The sequence below is a fragment of the Micropterus salmoides genome, unplaced genomic scaffold, assembly GCF_014851395.1.
Source record: "Micropterus salmoides isolate LMB-PRFRI ecotype aquatic unplaced genomic scaffold, ASM1485139v1 Ms_hic_scaffold_3, whole genome shotgun sequence".
In the NCBI taxonomy this organism is placed as follows: Eukaryota; Metazoa; Chordata; class Actinopteri; order Centrarchiformes; family Centrarchidae; genus Micropterus; species Micropterus salmoides.
The window spans coordinates 37999593-38019755 of record NW_024042261.1 but is presented as its reverse complement, the minus strand read 5'-3'; the positions used below and the strand labels follow the sequence as shown (position 1 = coordinate 38019755).

The 20163-nt window shown below is 48.8% G+C and overlaps 2 protein-coding genes across 3 annotated transcripts in view; both read right to left on the bottom strand.

The window, feature by feature from the left end:
- Positions 1-199: 199 nt before the first annotated feature.
- On the bottom strand, positions 200-17527 carry LOC119882431 (segment polarity protein dishevelled homolog DVL-3-like). Of its 2 annotated transcripts, XM_038692463.1 has the most exons (15): positions 17076-17527; positions 11626-11695; positions 11315-11448; positions 11093-11187; positions 10280-10424; positions 8197-8293; positions 7728-7797; positions 5747-5886; positions 5173-5249; positions 4284-4351; positions 4041-4121; positions 3823-3957; positions 2764-2931; positions 1924-2124; positions 200-1220 (listed from the first exon to the last, which is right to left on the bottom strand). In XM_038692463.1, the coding sequence occupies exons 1-15, from the start codon at positions 17249-17251 to the stop codon at positions 919-921; spliced, it is 1959 nt and encodes a 652-aa protein (XP_038548391.1). In that variant the 5' UTR covers positions 17252-17527; the 3' UTR covers positions 200-918. The 2 variants fall into 2 exon arrangements, with proteins under 2 accessions (XP_038548391.1, XP_038548392.1); XM_038692464.1 differs by lacking the exons at positions 5747-5886; positions 7728-7797.
- A 778-nt stretch (positions 17528-18305) lies between these two features.
- rnpepl1 (arginyl aminopeptidase like 1) overlaps positions 18306-20163 on the bottom strand; it is an 11847-nt gene continuing 9989 nt past the window's right edge. Inside the window, exon 11 of the mRNA XM_038692462.1 lies at positions 18306-20152. Within this exon, the coding sequence (XP_038548390.1) occupies positions 19874-20152 (279 nt within the window). The 3' untranslated portion in view covers positions 18306-19873. The remainder of the gene's footprint in view (positions 20153-20163) is intronic.

Below are 20163 nucleotides of genomic sequence, written 5' to 3'. Positions count from 1 at the left end.
GTCTGAGTCTGTCTGAGTCAGTCTGAGTCTATCTGAGTCTGTCTGAGTCAGTCTGAGTCTGTCTGAGTCAGTCTGAGTCTATCTGAGTCTGTCTGAGTCAGTCTGAGTCTGTCTGAGTCAGTCTGAGTCTGTCTGAGTCTGTCTGAGTCAGTCTGAGTCTATCTGAGTCTGTCTGAGTCAGTCTGAGTCTGTCTGAGTCAGTCTGAGTCTGTCTGATCTGTCTGAGTCAGTCTGAGTCTGTTTGAGTCAGTCTGAGTCAGTCTAAGTCTGTTTGAGTCTGTTTGAGTCAGTCTGAGTCAGTCTGAGTCAGTTTGAGCCAGTCTGACCGCCACCTGATCTGTTCACAGCCCTGTTCCTCTCTTCACCTAAGTGTCTAAGAAACCACAAAGTTGCCGACCTGGTGCCGTGTTGGCCCACCGCCGGCTAGAGACGGCTGCCTGAACTAGTTCTTGAGACCCTTTTGGTGCAGGACTCATATGCTGCGACTAAATATGCACTGGACCTGCTGTTAAACCAAACTCTTGGATCGGGTCTGGACTGTCTCCGTTTGCAGGGTGAGAGGTGCCGGGCTGGTGTGGGGATACTGTTGAAATGTTCCTCTGAGAATGAGGCGGTCGCTGCAGGAGAGGAAGGCTCTCACCGAGTATCTGGCCTTGGAGTTCTGGAGAAGGACTCTTGGACTCGTGCTTTGTTACTGACTGCCCAAACCAGCACCTTGGTCCAGGTGTCTCACGGGACGCACGTGGAAATGAAACTTCCCTGAATGAAAGAAATCAAACGCAGGCTTCCTCACAGTCGCCTCCGTCAAACTAAAATATGACTCAGTGTACAAAGGTCTTGTTTTTCAAAGTTACAAATGTGACACAAGCAGGTTACATCATCAATCACCTGACAGGACGTGACATCATCATCACAGGGTCACATTACATCCACAAAGAAATCGCCGGGGTTTCCCATGGCCAGGGAGAAGGACTGTCGGGAGGGTGGAATGTCGCGACGCTGGCCTCGAGGTGGCGACGGGGCCGGCAGGAAGGCCTCTGAGTCTTTGTCACCACGGAGACCAGAGGTCGGGGGCTGCTGGGTGCCGTCCTCGCCGGGTGACTGTGCCGCCAGCTTAGTGTCAGGCGAAGCTCCCACTTCCTGTTTGGTCGGTTCGGATCCGCTCCCTCCTCCTCCCTCCTTCTGACCGTCGCAGCAGTCCGAGCCGCTGCTGTGACTTCCTGTACACATTAAAACATGATATCGCAGCGTAACCGCAGTACAACGCCGTGTATTCAAAGTATATCGCCATCCTCATTTTCCATGTTTTAATCTTCCTATTTTTATTTCAGTCTGTTCTGTACACACAGCATCTATTTCCTGTCTGCCCCCCTGAGGTTTCTGGATCTGCACCGAGTCTCTGAGGACAGAAGCTGCTGGACAGACTGTAAAGACTCAAACTGACTTCTTGTTTAAAGGTCCAGTGTGTAATATGACATTTATTCATTTAGCTGACGCTTTTATCCAAAGCGACTTACAGCTGCTGTACATGTCAGAGGTCGCACGCCTCTGGAGCTACTAGGGGTTAAGGGTCTTGCTCAGGGACTCACAGTGGACATGGCATGTGTATTATCCACTGCGCCATCACCACCCAATGCAAAATAAGATCCCTAACTGTGTTTTCAGTGGTGTGTAAAGAGCTTCCATAAGAGCCGGTATGTTTTTATCACCTTAGAATGAGACTTTCTGTCTACAGACACCGCGGTGCCTCTTAAAGGGGCGTCGCCATGTTGCGCCGCCATGTTTCAACAGTAGCCCAAATGGATAAACTGCTCTGCAGAGCGCGTTTCTTCACTACAAAGTTCAACTTTAATGTCTTTAACATTCAGGTTTCTGATTGGCTGAGAAATGCGGTGTTAGCGTCAGGATAAAACATGCTGTCACCTTCACTGTGCCGACTTCCTCCTCCTCTTCCTCCCCCCCAGGCCGGCAGCTGGTGGAGGGGGTGAGGCGAGCTGTAGGGGTGAGGGACGGGGTACTGGTACGGGAAGGCTGGGGGCCACTGGGGGCCGGAAGCCGGAGCCAGCGGGTCACAGTCTCGAATGGAGGCTTCTTCGTGATCCAGCAGAGACATCAGACCCAGATCTGACAGACAGGGGGAACCACATCAGTGTTATGGTCTGACAGGATCAATCCTGAAGTCAGATCCTGGTGTTCCTCACCAGAACCTGCTCCAGTTCCTGCAGCAACACTTTCTAGCATCTTGTGTGTTTGCGTGCACATGTGATTAATAAAGGGTCATTTCTGTATTTGTAAACCTGGGCCCTGTTTCGAAATATGTCGGGGTTGAAATCATGGGAGGCGAGCCGTTGCAGGAAGACGCCGGTGGAAACGAGAGTCCGAGCTGCAGAGAGGAGTCTGTTGTGCCGGAGTAACGTTAGGAAATCAAGTCTCGCTAGCGGCTCCTCCACCAACACAACAAACTCCTCCCACCAGATCTCAGAGCGAGACTTCAGTTTCCTGTTTCCTTCCCACGATGCTGTCTCACACCTGGTTGTCTCTGGCCACAAGAAGCTCTTCCTGTGGACGCCATTTTGACCAAACCAATGCGTCTACTTCACAGCTTTCAAACGTTTATACCTACGAGTCATTTCAGCTCCACAATCTGTGAAAAAAGAGCCCAGGTTTAAAAATACTCTCTGACGTTTTGAAGGGTTCTCTGGTTATCAGACACTGGGACGTTTAAGACCCGCTGTACGTCAGGGCCTCTGGTTCTGTCCTCACCTCCACACAGGTCTCCGAACACGTAGTAGCACTGTTCAGAGAAGGTCACCTTGTTGACGGTGTGTCGGATGTAACCGGCCTTCAGCAGGTTTCCCGCGTACCTGCGAGCTTCACGGCGGTCGGTGAAACCTTCCACGTTCCGGTGGAGCCAGTCTACGACGTCAGAACCTGGACGGACGGACGGACGGGAGGTAAAGTTACAGGCTGATCTTTGCTACTGCTGAGGCTCCTGGGTACTGTAGTCTTTACATCTTATCAACCACACTGACGGAAAAGCGTGACTTGTCAGGAAGTAAACAGGACCCTGCAGCATCGGCCAGGAGACCCTGTAGATCTGTGTCCAGGTACACTTAAAAATAAAAATAAAAGTAGTGCTTAACGTTGTGAAATGTCCCAGTTTGGTTAGATCAGAATCAGAAGGAGCTTTACAGCCAAGTATGTTTTACACGTACGAGGAATTTGCTTTGGTGATGAGATGCAACACGCAGACAAACATACAGCCGACATAAATACATTTAGAAATATATAAATATGGAATAAACAGATGCAAGTTATAAAAGAATAGAGACTTTTGGCAGATATTTACATGAGCATTACTCCGGTTTGTGTTGTGCTGACGTGTTGCAACAGGAGAGGATGTCGTGAACATAAATATATAAATTGACAAAATATAAAAATATAGAACAACAAAGATTAACAATTAACAACAAATATGTGCCAGGTCTGTCATGAGATGTAACTTCGTTACTAAGGTGATATTTAAAGTAGACATTTTGTTTCAAACTGGAAACAAACACCAGTCCCCTTTTTGAAATCCAGTTTCTGGCCCACCGTCCAGCCCGACCCCCCCCGCACTCTGACCTTACTGTTAAATATCCTGCACCTGCCTCAAGCGTTCATAAACGACGCCAACGACTGACTTGTTTTCGTCACCGTGCAGCAGGAGGGGCGGGCGCTCAGCGTCGCCAACAGCTCGGGGAGAAAACACAGGTGAGCCGTGTTCAGGTGTGACGCTAGCTTGTGTTTGGTTCTGACTGGAACGTGTGCGGAGCGTTTTACCGATGAAGGCGTTGGGGATGGTGATCTTCAGCCACATCCGGTCCCGGACCTCCAGGCCTGACTCACGATTGGCCATCGCCTTGACTACAGCTGTGATGTCGCTGTGGATGGTGAGGTGGGGGTCTTCGTGCACACCTGAGAGACAGCAGCAGATTACAGTTGGAGTCGTGGACGGACAGGTGATGGATGCACGCTGCAGTGGCTGATGGGAGTCTTACCGTAGTGTGGGAGGAGCCTCCCTGTCATGGCGGCGGTGTGCGACACCCAGGCAGCGGGGTCGATTGGACGGACCGGCTCGCCTTCGGGGACAGAAAGACATGATGTTGCATCAGGAAACACTGCAGACAGGACAAGACCTTTCTCGTCCTCAGGGCTTCAGGGTTAAGGCTAGTGATGTCACAGATTATGCTAATGAGCGTCCTCAGTAGTATAAAGGTGTATGTGTGTGTGTGTTGGCTCACTCCTGGGCAGTGTGAAGCAGCCTCGTGGGTTTGGATCCCAACACTTTGCCACCGTTAACGTCACCGGACTAAAGACAGACAGAAAGGTACACAGAGACAGTAGCAGCAGCAGTATTAGTGGTATTAGTACTATTAGTAGTACATGTAGCAGTATTTGCAGAAGTACTTCAGAGCGGAGCTTTATGTGACTGTAGAACATGGACAGAGCTGATATCGGACATGCACAGCTTTATGCAAATTAGGTTGGACTCGTAGCTACAGAATGCTTAGTCAACAACGAAGCGGCGGCGGCGGCGAGCTCAGTGTCTGCTGGCGTGGATGAAGTCTGAGGAGGTCTTCCTCTGCTCTTTCTCCCTCACAGATGCTAAACTAAAGCAAAGTGCTGAAACCGGGAGAGAGTGCAGGATGTTCACTACTAAGCGAGCGTGAGGGCGCTGACACGCCCACCGTGACGACCAGGAAGTGGTGATGCTGCAGGACGTGTTTCCCTCCAGAGGTTTTTCTCTGAAAGGTGGCGTTCAGACCGACAGCAGCTCTGCGTTTCTAAGTTTTCGGGAGATGTGAATCCTGAGTCAGACGGCTGTGAACCTCTGATGAACCTCTAACACGTGCACCTGGTCTCCTGGATCACATTTCCTGTTTTCACCTGAGCAGTCCTGTGTGCTGCTTCGCTGTTTGGTCTGCGGCGCCGTGAGCGGCCAGCGGGGGGGACAAAGATTACAAACCGCCAAAAATATTATGGTCAGGGTCATTTCACTTCCTCACAGGCTGCACTCAGACACCACTGGAAGTAGTAGCAGTGGTAACAGTGTAGTAGTATTAGTATTAGTTGTAGTATTAATAGTAGTATTAGTAGTAATAGTAGTATTAGTAGTATCAGATGTCTCACCCCGGCTTGTGAACGATCTCTCTCAGGACTCGGACGGCGTCGTCATTGGTCATGTTCTCAAAGTTGATGTCGTTCACCTGAAGAACACACGGGAGGAAGTACTACTGTTAGTATTATTACCTCTACCAAATACTACTGTTAGCAATGACAGCAGCATCAGTTGTACCTGCAGTAATACCTGCAGTAGTACCTGCAGTAGTACCTGCAGTAGTATTAGTAGTACCTGCAGAAGTATTAGTAGTACCTGCAGTAGTATCAGTAGTACCTGCAGTAGTATTAGTAGTACCTGCAGAAGTATCAGTAGTACCTGCAGTAGTATTAGTAGTACCTGCAGAAGTATCAGTAGTACCAGCAGTAGTACCTGCAGTAGTATCAGTAGTACCTGCAGTAGTATCAGTAGTACCTGCAGAAGTATCAGTAGTATCAGCAGTAGTACCTGCAGTAGTATCAGTAGTACCAGCAGTAGTATCAGTAGTACCTGCAGAAGTATCAGTAGTACCTGCAGAAGTATCAGTAGTACCAGCAGTAGTACCTGCAGTAGTATCAGTAGTACCTGCAGTAGTATCAGTAGTACCTGCAGTAACATGTCTCCAGGCTCGATGCGTCCGTCTGCTGCCACCGCTCCTCCCTTCATGATGGAGCCGATATAAATCCCTCCATCACCTCGGTCGTTACTCTGACCAACAATACTGATCCCCAGGAAGTTATACCTCTCTGACAGGTAGACAGGTGGAGAGAGAGACAGGTGGAGAGACAGACAGGTGGAGAGAGTGAGAGACAGACAGGTGGAGAGAGAGAGAGAGACAGGTGGAGAGAGAGACAGGTGGAGAGAGACAGACAGGTGGAGAGAGAGAGAGACAGACAGGTGGAGAGAGAGACAGACAGGTGGAGAGAGACAGGTGGAGAGAGAGAGAGAGACAGGTGGAGAGAGAGAGACAGACAGACAGGTGGAGAGACAGACAGGTGGAAAGAGAGAGACAGACAGGTGGAGAGAGAGAGACAGGTGGAGTGACAGACAGGTGGAGAGAGAGACAGACAAGTGGAGAGACAGACAGGTGGAGAGAGAGACAGGTGGAGGGAGTGACAGACAGGTGGAGAGAGAGACAGGTGGAGAGAGAGACAGGTGGAGAGAGTGACAGACAGGTGGAGAGAGAGAGAGGTGGAGAGAGAGACAGGTGGAGAGAGTGACAGACAGGTGGAGAGAGAGAGAGACAGGTGGAGAGAGAGACAGGTGGAGGGAGTGACAGACAGGTGGAGAGAGAGACAGGTGGAGAGAGTGACAGACAGGTGGAGAGAGTGACAGACAGGTGGAGAGAGTGACAGACAGGTGGAGAGAGAGAGAGACAGGTGGAGAGAGAGAGAGACAGGTGGAGAGAGAGAGAGACAGGTGGAGAGAGAGAGAGACAGGTGGAGAGAGTGACAGACAGGTGGAGAGAGAGAGAGACAGGTGGAGAGAGAGAGAGACAGGTGGAGAGAGAGAGGTGGAGAGAGAGACAGGTGGAGAGAGTGACAGACAGGTGGAGAGAGAGAGAGACAGGTGGAGAGAGAGAGAGACAGGTGGAGTGACAGACAGGTGGAGAGAGAGACAGACAGGTGGAGAGAGAGACAGGTGGAGAGACAGACAGGTGGAGAGAGAGAGAGACAGACAGGTGGAGAGAGAGAGAGAGACAGGTGGAGAGAGAGACAGGTGGAGAGAGACAGACAGGTGGAGAGAGAGAGACAGACAGGTGGAGAGAGAGACAGACAGGTGGAGAGAGACAGGTGGAGAGAGAGAGAGACAGGTGGAGAGAGAGAGAGACAGACAGGTGGAGAGACAGACAGGTGGAGAGAGAGAGAGACAGGTGGAGAGAGAGAGAGACAGGTGGAGTGACAGACAGGTGGAGAGAGAGACAGACAGGTGGAGAGAGAGACAGGTGGAGTGACAGACAGGTGGAGAGAGAGACAGACAGGTGGAGAGAGAGAGAGAGAGGTGGAGTGACAGACAGGTGGAGAGAGAGACAGACAGGTGGAGAGAGAGAGAGACAGGTGGAGAAAGAGAGAGAGACAGGTGGAGAGAGAGAGAGACAGGTGGAGTGACAGACAGGTGGAGAGAGAGACAGACAGGTGGAGAGACAGACAGGTGGAGAGAGAGACAGACAGGTGGAGAGAGAGAGACAGGTTGAGTGACAGACAGGTGGAGAGAGAGACAGACAGGTGGAGAGAGAGACAGACAGGTGGAGAGACAGACAGGTAGAGAGAGAGACAGACAGGTGGAGAGAGAGACAGACAGGTGACTCTTTAATCTCCTTTCTGTATCTGCTGGCTGCTTCCTGTCTGACTCAGATGGACCTTCAGCTGACTGACTGACTGGCATGACAACGTCACCCAAAGCATGATGGGAAATGCAGTTCTAAAACTCATTACGCCACATGTGTCCAGCTAAGACCTGCAGAGACTCACAGGACAGGACACATTGTCTGTTCTACGCAGCGGCTGATTGGCTGAACAGGAAACAGCTGAGAGAGAAACATGATGGCAGCGATGAGGCGTTCACTGTCCGTCCGCTCTGTACTCACCCATGTTCAGAGTCACAGTGACGACGTTGAGCGACATGGTGGAGTCAGTGACACTGCTGAAAGACACAGACTGACGCACAGACAGACACACAGATACAGCAGGACAGAGACAGATCAAAGGTAAGACGGGAAGGACAGAAGACAAGAGAAGCTGCTGGTTCATTTCCCTCAGCTCGCTACTGTCGCTTTAAACGCCTGAGAGACCGTGCAGAGGGCTTACTGAGACACCGATGGACCACTGAGCCTACAGTCTGTGGCAGCGATGCAGAGACTCGGGCTTTAAGATGACCCGTCGCTGCATCACTGCCTGTTTATCTGAATCTTTAAAACTGGAATCTTCAGCTCTGAATCATCATTTCTGCCCAAACAGATTCATTAATTAATTAATTTACTAACAGGCACAAACAGAACTCTGTCATTAACGTACGTGTGTGTGTGTGTGTGTGTGTGTGTGTGTGTGTGTGTGTACCCTCTCCATCCGCTGTGTTTTGGGTTTTCGGTGGCGGCGGCGTTGGCGCCTGACGAGTCGTGGCGAGGAGCTGCTCTGCCCGGTTGATTGGCTGAACCTGGTGTGACATCACAGTGGGGGAAAAACGCACCTGGTTTCAGTTTGACAGGTGAAGGTGTGACTCCGTGGTTACTAAGCAACAAGGTGTGAATAAATCTGAATATGATATAATAAAAAAATTATAATTAAAACCAAAAGGAAGAAATATAAGAGTGAAAATCAACAATAAAATAAAAATATTTGTAGGAATGCCTGAAATATTACCTAGAAAATATTCCTCTAAAAATTCAGTTTAAATTCCTTTGTAATTTAAATATAAAAATAAATGTAGCAGCAAAAATTTACAGAAAAAGTAGTTAAAAGATAAAAGAATATAAAAAAGAAACAGAAAACATCTGAATCACATTAATGTTGTCATATATGAAAAATATCTAACTAAAACTTACAAATATTTGTGAAGGTTTATCAGATAAATCAAAAACACAAAAAAATAAATCTGTAAAAAATGTAAAATCCAGACGGATCCAAAAACTGTAAAAAAAAAAATGTTAAAAAGTAAAAAGCTTCCTGATTCCTGACAGAGTCTGATTTACAGATTATTCTGAGGTTGGCTGACGCAGGAACAGATTATTTCTGCTCTCAGATCAGCCAGGATTCTTTTATCTGCTGGACAATACACGCTGCGCCGCCGGTCACATGACCCGCAGCAGCCAATCGCAGCAGGAGGAGGAGACCTAAGTCTAAACAGGGTTACTGGAGCAGAAGAAGACCTGAGGGCAGGTCAGTGTTATCGTCAAACTGACCAATCAAAGTGACAGCTGCTGATGATGTCAGAGAGTTTCTATGTTTAAAGGAGCAGCTCAACATTTTTACCAGTTTCATCTCTGTGTGTCCGGTACAGACATTTAGCTTAGCTTAGCACAAATACTGTTAGCCTAGCTCCATCAAAGCACAGATTCTACAGTGTGTTTGCACCGAAACTCCTCCTGCTGGTCACTGCTGAGTTACATGTAAACATTTAGTTTGTAATAAAAATATGGAACATGAGCTGATGCCACGGCAGCCGAATTCACCAGAACACCAAATCATTTTCTAAAATGTGTCAAATTTTATTTTCTGAGGTTTTATTTTGTCAAAACTCAAGAAAGAAAACAAAACTGCCAGATTTGTTAAAGGAGTTTGGGTTTGCAGTGAAAACAGAATGAGCAGCAGATACTTTATATACGTTAGCCTAGCTTAGCACAAAGGGGGACACGGTTAGCCTACAGAGGTGGAAATGAACTAAGTTCTTTTTAAGGTACTTTTACTTTACCTGAGTATTTCCATTTGATGCCTCTTTATACTTCTTCACTAAAATGTATTACAAATTAGTTATACAATGTGTGCTTTGATTGAGAAATGCGGCTCAGACATCAATGCAACCGTGATAATAAACAAATGATATAAAATTCTTTTAGAGTACTTTTACTTTTGATACTTTGAGTACATTTTATTGATAATACTTTTACATAAGAACTGTCACCTGCATCAAAGTGTTTTGTCACACTTATACTGCAATAACAGATATGAACCCTGGGTTTTAACTCTCAGGCTACATACAGGCTGGTGTTGCTGTTTACAGCCTGAGATAAAGCCTGCAGACACTACTCAGGGCACAAAAACCTACTTCAGTTCCTCGGTCACGTTTTTCATTTAAACATGAACTAATCTATATTTTATTCACAGTTAATTGCAGTTAAGATGCAAATTAAAGTCTTCTCCTTGTGGAAAATATTATAATGTCTCATGTTGAAGCCAGAGGAATTGAAAACCCCCCTCATGTTGTGTTCAAGGACCCTTTAACAATTCAGTTCCAGAAAAAATGACCATGTTTTTGTGAGCATCGTTCATGAGTTCTTAAAATGTCAGAGTGCACTTGAACACACCGCAGAGCAACATCCAGACGCTCTAAAGGTGGAATCAGGTTTTGGGGCTCATATCGCTGTTTGTCAACGAGCGTCCTCACAAGTACAGACAAACAAACGTATGTGTGTGTGTTTCTGACCTTCCTCCTGAGTCTTCCTCAGACGAGCAGAAACTGGTCGTCTCCAGCTGGCTGCTCTGTTGAGTTGACGAGCTGTCACCTCCACCTGTTGGCCCCGCCCCGTTCTGCTGAGCCGGCTTGTGGGCGTGGCCGTTCAGACGGCCATCTGCAGAGAGGGCAGCCAATCAGAGACACAGACAGCAAGATGACTGACGGGACTGAAAAGCCAGCCAGAAGAATCAGATCAAACATGTTCCAGGCCACCTCGCCACACGGTAACACAGCATGATGTTCATTTGGTAAATTATGGTCCTATTTAGGGGAACACAGACCAGGAAGCAGGGGAGGCTTTAGGGCGGGGCTACAAGGTGACTGACAAGTCGCTACCACGGCGACCTGTCAATCAGGATAGAGGTGACTCGTATCCGCTGCTCTGTGTACATTTAACCAGCGCCGCTGAAAAAGCTCATCAGGAGTCGGCTGCTCATTTTTCAGTAAGTGCGTTTAGTTTTAAGCCTGTTTGTCGGTAGCAAAAATTATCATCCCAGCTAATATCACAGTTAACGTGAATTACAGATGCACCTTGCTAACCAAGCTAGCTAGCTCCGCCCTCTCGTCCTAACATGGTCACGTCTGGTTCCAAAAAACAAGATGTCGATGGCCAGACAGCCAAACTGCGGTCCACAAACCAGAGGGTGATGTCACGACAGCTACGCCCACTTCTGTTATACTGCCTGTGGTCGGTCCATTCTGTCCACCATGTGCCGTCCTGCAGAGCTCTGACAGAGGCTCGCTGTGATGTCAGCTGGGTAAGGACAATAAAGGAGGTCTCACCTCTGGCGCTCTCTCTCTCTCCTCTCTGTGGGGGTGACGCCTCAGGTTTGACCTCTGACCCCTGAACTTCATCCTGACCACTCAGAGCTGCAGCACTAACGGACAGACAGACGGAGAGAGACAGGTGTACTAATGAATTCACCTTCAGGTGTGTTCACAGGAAGTTACTGCCATGTTGCAGAAACTATAATCTAACAGGAGGCAGGTAGGACAGCTACTTACTGGAAGGACGGCGGTCTGGAGTCTCCGATCCCACCTGTCCTCTCCACGGGGGGCGGGGCCAGGCTGGTGGGCGTGGCTACAGACTGAACGTCTGATCCCCTGAAATCTGACTGACAGGTTTCTGACGACACCAGCTGGAGAGACACGGAAACACGAGACGCTGAGACTCACCTGGAGGATCAGGTGTGTGTGTGTGTTACTGTGTGTGTGTGTGTGTGTACTGTGTGTGTTACTCTGTGTGCGTGTGCGTGTGTGTGTGTGTGTGTGTGTGTGTGTGTATATGTGTGTGCGTTACTGTGTGTGTTTCCTACCCAGCAGACGACTCGTCCGTTCACGACGGGCAGCCGGGCATCATCATCGCTGATCTCCTCCTTCACCACCCTGTTGACACACACACATCTGCATCTGTCTCTCGTACGTGGTGATGGAGCAGCGGATAAGGCACATGCCTTCGGTGTGAAAGACTCAAGTTCAATTCCCCCCATTTGCTCCAGAGGCGTGTGACCTCTGACAGATGCAGCAACTGTTTTATTTTTTGGATAAAAGCGTCGGCTGAATATAATGTCACATGATGTAAAAACTGACTGGTACCAGAAGAGGGACCAGGTCTCCCTGATCCTGGACTCTCTTCACTGGTTGCATGGAGTGGCTCCGTTATATATTTCAGACCTTTAACGCTGTCTCACTCTTCCAGGTCTCAGATCATCAGACCACTTCCTTCACCCAACTATGGAATAAACGTCCTCCTTTCAGACTTTCAAGTCTCGTCTGAAAACATTTTTTTTCTCCGGCATCGGGACACTAAGGTTATAATAAAATAAAAATACCACCATCATCATCACCACCATCCTCATCATCATCACCCACCATCATCATCAGCACCATCCTCATCATCAGCACCATCCTCATCATCATCACCACCATCCTCATCATCATCAGCACCATCCTCATCATCATCACCCACCATCATCACCACCACCATCCTCATCATCAGCACATCCTCATCCTCACCCACCATTATCATCACCATCATCCTCATCCACCATCATCATCAGCACCATCCTCATCATCATCACCCACCCTCATATTCATCACCACCATCCCTCATCATCACCACCATCCTCATCCTCACCACCACCATCCTCGTCACCATCCTCGTCACCATCCTCATCATCACGACCATCGTCATCATCACCACCCTCATCATCACCATCCTCATCACCACCACCACCCTCATTATCACCACCATCCTCATCATCACCCTCATCATCACCATCCTCATCCTCGTCACCGCCATCCTCATCACCATCACCATCCTCATCATCACCCTCATCATCACCACCACCCTCATCCTCATCAGCACCATCCTCATCATCATCACCCACCATCCTCATCATCACCATCCTCATCATCACCACCGCCATCATCATCACCCTCATCATCATCACCACCACCACCATCATCATCACCCTCATCATCACCACCATCCTCATCACCACCACCCTCATCACCACCATCCTCATCACCACCATCCTCATCACCACCACCATCCTCGTCACCACCATCGTCATCATCACCACCACCATCCTTGTCACCATCCTCATCATCACCCACCATCATCATCATCACCCACCATCATCATCATCATCACCATCCTCATCCTCATCAGCACCATCCTCATCATCATCACCCACCATCATCATCAGCACCATCCTCATCATCACCCACCATCATCATCATCACTATCCTCATCATCATCACCACCATCCTCATCATCACCACCATCCTCATCATCACCCACCATCATCATCATCACCATCCTCATCCTCATCAGCACCATCCTCATCATCATCACCCACCATCAACATCACCACCATCCTCATCATCACCCACCATCATCAGCAGCACCATCCTCATCATCACCATCCACCCTCATCATCATCACCCACCCTCATCACCACCACCACCCTCATTATCACCACCATCCTCATCATCACCCTCATCATCACCATCCTCATCACCATCACCATCCTCATCATCATCCTCATCATCACCACCACCCTCATCCTCATCAGCACCATCCTCATCATCACCACCATCCCTCATCATCACCACCATCCTCATCATCACCTACCATCATCATCATCATCCTCACCATCATCACCCACCCTCATCATCATCACCACCATCCTCATCATCATCAGCACCATCATCATCAGCACCATCATCACCACCATCCTCATCATCATCAGCACCATCTTCATCACCATCCTCATCATCACCCACCCTCATCCTCACCACCGTCATCATCATCATCACCACCATCCTCATCATCATCACCACCATCCTCATCATCATCCTCATCATCATCACCCACCATCATTATCATCACCCACCATCATCATCATCACCATCCTCATCATCATCAGCACCATCCTCATCATCATCACCCACCATCATCATCATCACCACCATCATTATCATCACCCACCATCATCATCATCACCATCATCATCATCAGCACCATCCTCATCATCATCACCCACCATCATCATCATCACCACCATCCCTCATCATCATCATCCTCATCATCATGAGCACCATCCTCATCATCTTCACCCACCCTTATCATCACCATCATCATCAGCACCATCCTCATCATCATCACCCACCATCATTATCATCACCCACCATCATCATCATCACCATCCTCATCATCATCAGCACCATCCTCATCATCATCACCCACCATCATCATCATCACCACCATCCTCATCATCATCACCCACCCTCATCATCATCACTATCCTCATCATCATCAGCACCATCCTCATCATCACCATCCACCCTCATCATCATCACCCACCCTCATCATCATCACCACCATCCCTGATCATCACCACCATCCTCATCCTCACCACCACCATCCTCCTCACCATCCTCATCATCACCACCATCCCTCATCATCACCACCATCCTCATCCTCACCACCACCATCCTCATCAGCACCATCCTCATCATCATCACCCACCCTCATCATCATCATCCTCATCATCATCACCCACCCTCATTATCATCACCACCATCCCTGATCATCACCACCATCCTCATCCTCACCACCACCATCCTCCTCACCATCCTCATCATCACCACCATCCCTCATCATCACCACCATCCTCATCCTCACCACCACCATCCTCATCACCACCACCATCCTCATCATCACCCACCCTCATCATCATCACCCACCATCATCATCATCATCAGCACCATCCTCATCATCACCCACCATCATCACCACCACCATCCTCATCACCACCACCACCATCCTCGTCACCACCATCCTCATCACCACCACCACCATCCTTATCACCATCCTCATCATCACCCACCATCATCATCATCATCACCCACCATCATCATCATCACCTACCATCATCATCACCATCCTCATCATCATCATCACCATCCTCATCATCACCACCGCCATCATCATCACCCTCATCATCATCATCACCACCACCACCATCATCATCACCCTCATCATCATCATCACCACCACCACCATCATCATCACCCTCATCATCACCACCATCCTCATCACCACCACCCTCATCACCACCATCCTCATCACCACCATCCTCATCACCACCACCATCCTCGTCACCACCATCGTCATCATCACCACCACCATCCTTTTCACCACCCTCATTACCACCATCCTCATCCTCACCACCACCATCCTCGTCACCATCCTCGTCATCACCACCATCCCTCATCATCACCACCATCCTCATCATCATCACCCACCATCATCATCACCACTATCCTCATCATCATCAGCACCATCATCATCACTATCCTCATCATCACCACCACCATCCTCATCCTCACCACCACCATCTTCGTCACCATCCTCATCACCATCCTCATCCTCATCACCCACCATCATCATCAGCACCATCCTCATCATCATCATCACCACCATTCTCATCATCAGCACATCCTCATCCTCACCCACCATTGTCATCACCATCATCCTCATCACCACCACCATCCTCATCCTCACCCACCATCATCATCAGCACCATCCTCATCAGCAGCAGCACCATCCTCATCATCATCACCCACCCTCATCATCATCATCCACCATCATCATCATCACTATCCTCATCATCATCAGCACCATCCTCATCATCACCGTCCACCCTCATCATCATCACCCACCATCATCATCAGCATCACCATCCTCATCATCACCCACCCTCATCACCACCATCCTCATCCTCACCACCACCATCTTTGTCACCATCCTCATCATCACCACCATCCCTCATCATCACCCACCATCATCATCATCACTATCCTCATCATCATCAGCACCACCCTCATCATCACCATCCACCCTCATCATCATCACCCACCCTCATCATCATCACCCACCATCCTCATCATCACCACCATCCCTGATCATCACCACCATCCTCATCCTCACCACCACCATCCTCCTCACCATCACCACCATCCCTCATCATCACCACCATCCTCATCCTCACCACCACCATCCTCATCAGCACCATCATCATCATCATCACCCACCCTCATCATCATCATCCTCATCACCACCACCGTCCTCATCATCACCCACCCTCATCCTCACCACCATCCTCCTCATCATCACCACCATCCTCATCATCATCACCACCATCCTCATCATCATCCTCATCATCATCACCCACCATCATCATCAGCACCATCCTCATCATCATCACCACCATCCTCATCATCATCAGCACCATCATCACCACCATCCTCATCATCATCAGCACCATCTTCATCACCATCCTCATCATCATCACCCACCATCATCACCACCACCATCCTCATCATCAGCACATCCTCATCCTCACCCACCATCATCAGCACATCCTCATCCTCACCCACCATCATTATCATCACCCACCATCATCATCATCAGCACCATCCTCATCATCATCACCCACCATCATCATCACCCACCATCATCATCATCAGCACCATCCTCATCATCATCACCCACCATCATCATCATCACCACCATCATCATCATCATCAGCACCATCCTCATCATCATCACCCACCCTCATCATCATCATCATCACCATTCACCCTCATCATCTTCACCCACCATCCTCATCATCATCACCCACCATCATCATCAGCAGCAGCACCATCCTCATCATCATCACAGTCTTCAAGGAAACAGATTTATGCTGAACAAACATACGGGACCTTTAAAGAGTTGAGCCTGCTGTTCTGTTTCATTTCTACAACCAGAGACAGAGTTTAATCTTTCTATAATCCAACGCACACACAGAGTTATATAACAGACTGTCTGCTGAAACCAGAAGCTCTTTAATATTCACTCTGACGAAATCTGCCTGCAGTGTGTGTGTGTGTTTTTGTTTTACTGGATTTGTAGGGTCAAAAAACGGGATTCCACTAAACTTGTGGGGCCCCACAGCTTCATGGGGCCCAAACAGCTGGACCCACCAGTTTAAAAGGCTGTTTGAGACCGGGTTTCAGGGTTCAGGTTCAGGCCTTACACAGGGACAGTAAGGCCAACATGTGTGTGCGCTTCCACACTTTAAATGAACCGACGTGTAAACAGGAAACGCATCACTAACAATCATGTCAGGCTTCATGTTGTTACCAGCTGACTGACGATGATGATGATGTAACGCTGATCACTCTTATCAACACCATCGATCGCGTGACTCACCCGAAGTCGTCGTCCACCGCCTTGAAGAAGAACTTGAGGTTCGGTTTGTTCAGGACCTGTTTGAAGTCCGCCAGTGTGACGCGCTGCGCGGGCACGTTGATCCGGATCAGGTAGGGGGTCTCCTGGTCCTCCAGGTGGTAAATGACCCGCGTATCCTCCGCCATGCTGTCCCCCATGAAGCCCGGAGCGGTCCGGCGCGGTCCGGCACGGTCCGGAGAGGGAGACTCTGTCTCTGTCGCTCCCGCAGGTCTCCGGTCTGTTCTGGTCCAGATGAGCTGGTCCAGCTGCTGCAGGTCGCCGATGCTCACAGTCTCCTCCGGAAGCCACGTCAAGACCGAAACAGTCAGATACACCACTTCCGCCTGAAGCCCTTCAAGATAAACCTGAGGGGGGGTCTTTATAGTCCGAATCCTTCAGCGTGAAACAGTTTTAATGTTTTGATCATTTATTGGTTTTAATTTGCTGGTTTGTGTGAAGAACACGAGCTCCATCAATACAGATGTCTTTGTCATTATAATATTGTTGTTAATTAAAGTGTCTGTTATTATCACAGAATTCAAAGCAGGACCGTCCTGATCCAACCTGAAGCATTTATATTTTATCACAGCAATATTTTACCCGTAACTTGAATCCAATTGTCAGCAGAGCTACTTCAATACTAAAGCACGTCTCTGGTCATCTGTAGTTTTATTGTTATTAATATTAATAATTAAAATACATTTTATTTATGACACTTCACATGTGAGGCGAATCTCAGTCTCATTAAGCGATACAAGGTAAAAGCATCAATATAAAAAAGAAAAAAAATATGCGTAAAAGTAAAGTTGGTCACAAAGCAGCAGACTAATTAAAGGTTATAGGTTCTGCTAAAAACAAATATTTTAAATCCCGTTGTGATCCCGTAGTACTCCTGTAGTACTCCTTGTATTTTGTGTGCAGAGGAGGATCCGGACCCTCTAAACACTGGAAACAGCTTTTTATTTGACTCTTCCTGTCTGCAATACCCTGCTTTTAATTTGAAGGCATCACATCTTCCTATATGTTTCGAAAACTGCCGACTTGTGACGAAGACTTCCGACTTTACACTTCCGGTTTTTAGTGCTAGCTTTCAAGAGTAAAAGCATTTGATGTGAATCTAAAAAAAAAAAACTGCCTGGAACTCCTCAAGGATCCTCAAGGGCCCACCAAAAGGTCCTGGAAACACTGAGGCAGTAAATAAAAAACACAATCTGTAGTTTCAAGTGTTTATTTGTAGTCCAACATTCATTACAGAGGCGTTCACTGACAGCTGGGAAAAGTGGGACGTTTCTCAATCTTTCATTTGTTGAACATGTAAATAAAAATATTATAATTTCTTTACACTCACAGCCAACCTTACAGTGATCCAGTACTGGATCCCTAGTCCCACAGTAATCCAGTACTGGATCCCTAGTCCCACAGTAATCCAGTACGGGATCCCTAGTGTCACAGTAATCCAGTACGGGATCCCTAGTCTCACAGTAATCCAGTACGGGATCCCTAGTCTCACAGTGATCCAGTACGGGATCCCTAGTCTCACAGTAATCCAGTACGGGATCCCTAGTCTCACAGTAATCCAGTACTGGATCCCTAGTGTCACAGTAATCCAGTACGGGATCCCTAGTCTCACAGTGATCCAGTACGGGATCCCTAGTCTCACAGTAATCCAGTACGGGATCCCTAGTGTCACAGTAATCCAGTACTGGATCCCTAGTGTCACAGTAATCCAGTACTGGATCCCTAGTGTCACAGTAATCCAGTACGGGATCCCTAGTCTCACAGTGATCCAGTACGGGATCCCTAGTCTCACAGTAATCCAGTACTGGATCCCTAGTCTCACAGTGATCCAGTACTGACCCTGGTCTACCAGCCGAGCAGCAGCAGAGCTTTTGTTGTCTCAGACCAGTTCGGTTCCTGCTGGCCTCTGGTCCTGCAGGTGCTACGTGTCCTCTTCCCATGTGTTTCTCAGTACTGCGTCTGGACTTATTGCTGCTGACTGAAGGTAAAAACAGGCAGAACCGACATTAAAGGGACAAAGAAGAACTAAAAACTCTCAGTTCCCAGCTGCAGTGAACACAGCATTAAGGCCACTCGGGTGAAGTCTGCTGGTGTGTGCGTTTCCTGCTGAGTCATGTGACACAGTGAAAGTGGAACAGAGCGTCGGCGTGCCCCGGGTCCTGGTCTGCAGGTCAGAATCAGGAGGTAGTGAAAGACTCGCTACGTGTTAACGGGTCCAACTCGGACTCTGAGGCGTGGACGGGTTGGCGGCTCCAGAGGCTCGTTTCTGTCCAACGCGGCACGTTTCGGACAATCTGTATCTTACAATCTGTAGTTTGATCATTTTGACCGCTTCCTCGACAGAAACGAGCCTCCGGGCTGCTTCCTGGATCAGGGAGCCGATCGATCAGCTGACGGGTGGAATCAGCTGATAATGAGCCGATCAGTCCAAACACAGAACTCTTGTTCCAAGCGATCTGTTAAATTGCACTTTAAGTCGACCAGAGACTCTGAACCAATCAGAGGAGCCGTCTGAGGGCCGCCAGCCGCGGCTTGAGCAGCTCCTGATGAACCTTATAAAAGAGTCACATGATGCGTCATCATACAGAAGCCGTGACCTTTGACCCCCTTGGCGGAGTTTTCTTCTTCATCAGTGTTCAAACTTTGAGCGTCTGGAGCGTTGCCACGGCAACAGCTGACACGATTAATCTGACCACGTTCAGCTCTTCACCTGTGACCAACGGCCAATCACGGCCGCGTCACGTGATAGAATAAGATGGGCTTCACGCGGAGACGTTGACGTCCCGCAGAGCGATGGCAGAGGCAGTCCCGGCAGCGGCGGGTGCCGTGGCGGCGGGCTGCGGGGAGGGGGATACGATGGCCAGAGCAGGGGCGTTCTGATTGGTCGGGCCGGTGGCGGTCTGGAACAGGATCTGCTGTAACGTCCGTCTGAGGTTCGGATGCAGGCGGCGCTGAGTCTGGTTAAAAATCTCCACGGCAACGCACTTCATCACCCCGGCAACCAGGTCGTCGTACAGCGGCACGGTGTACATCCTGGATGTCTGCAGACAGG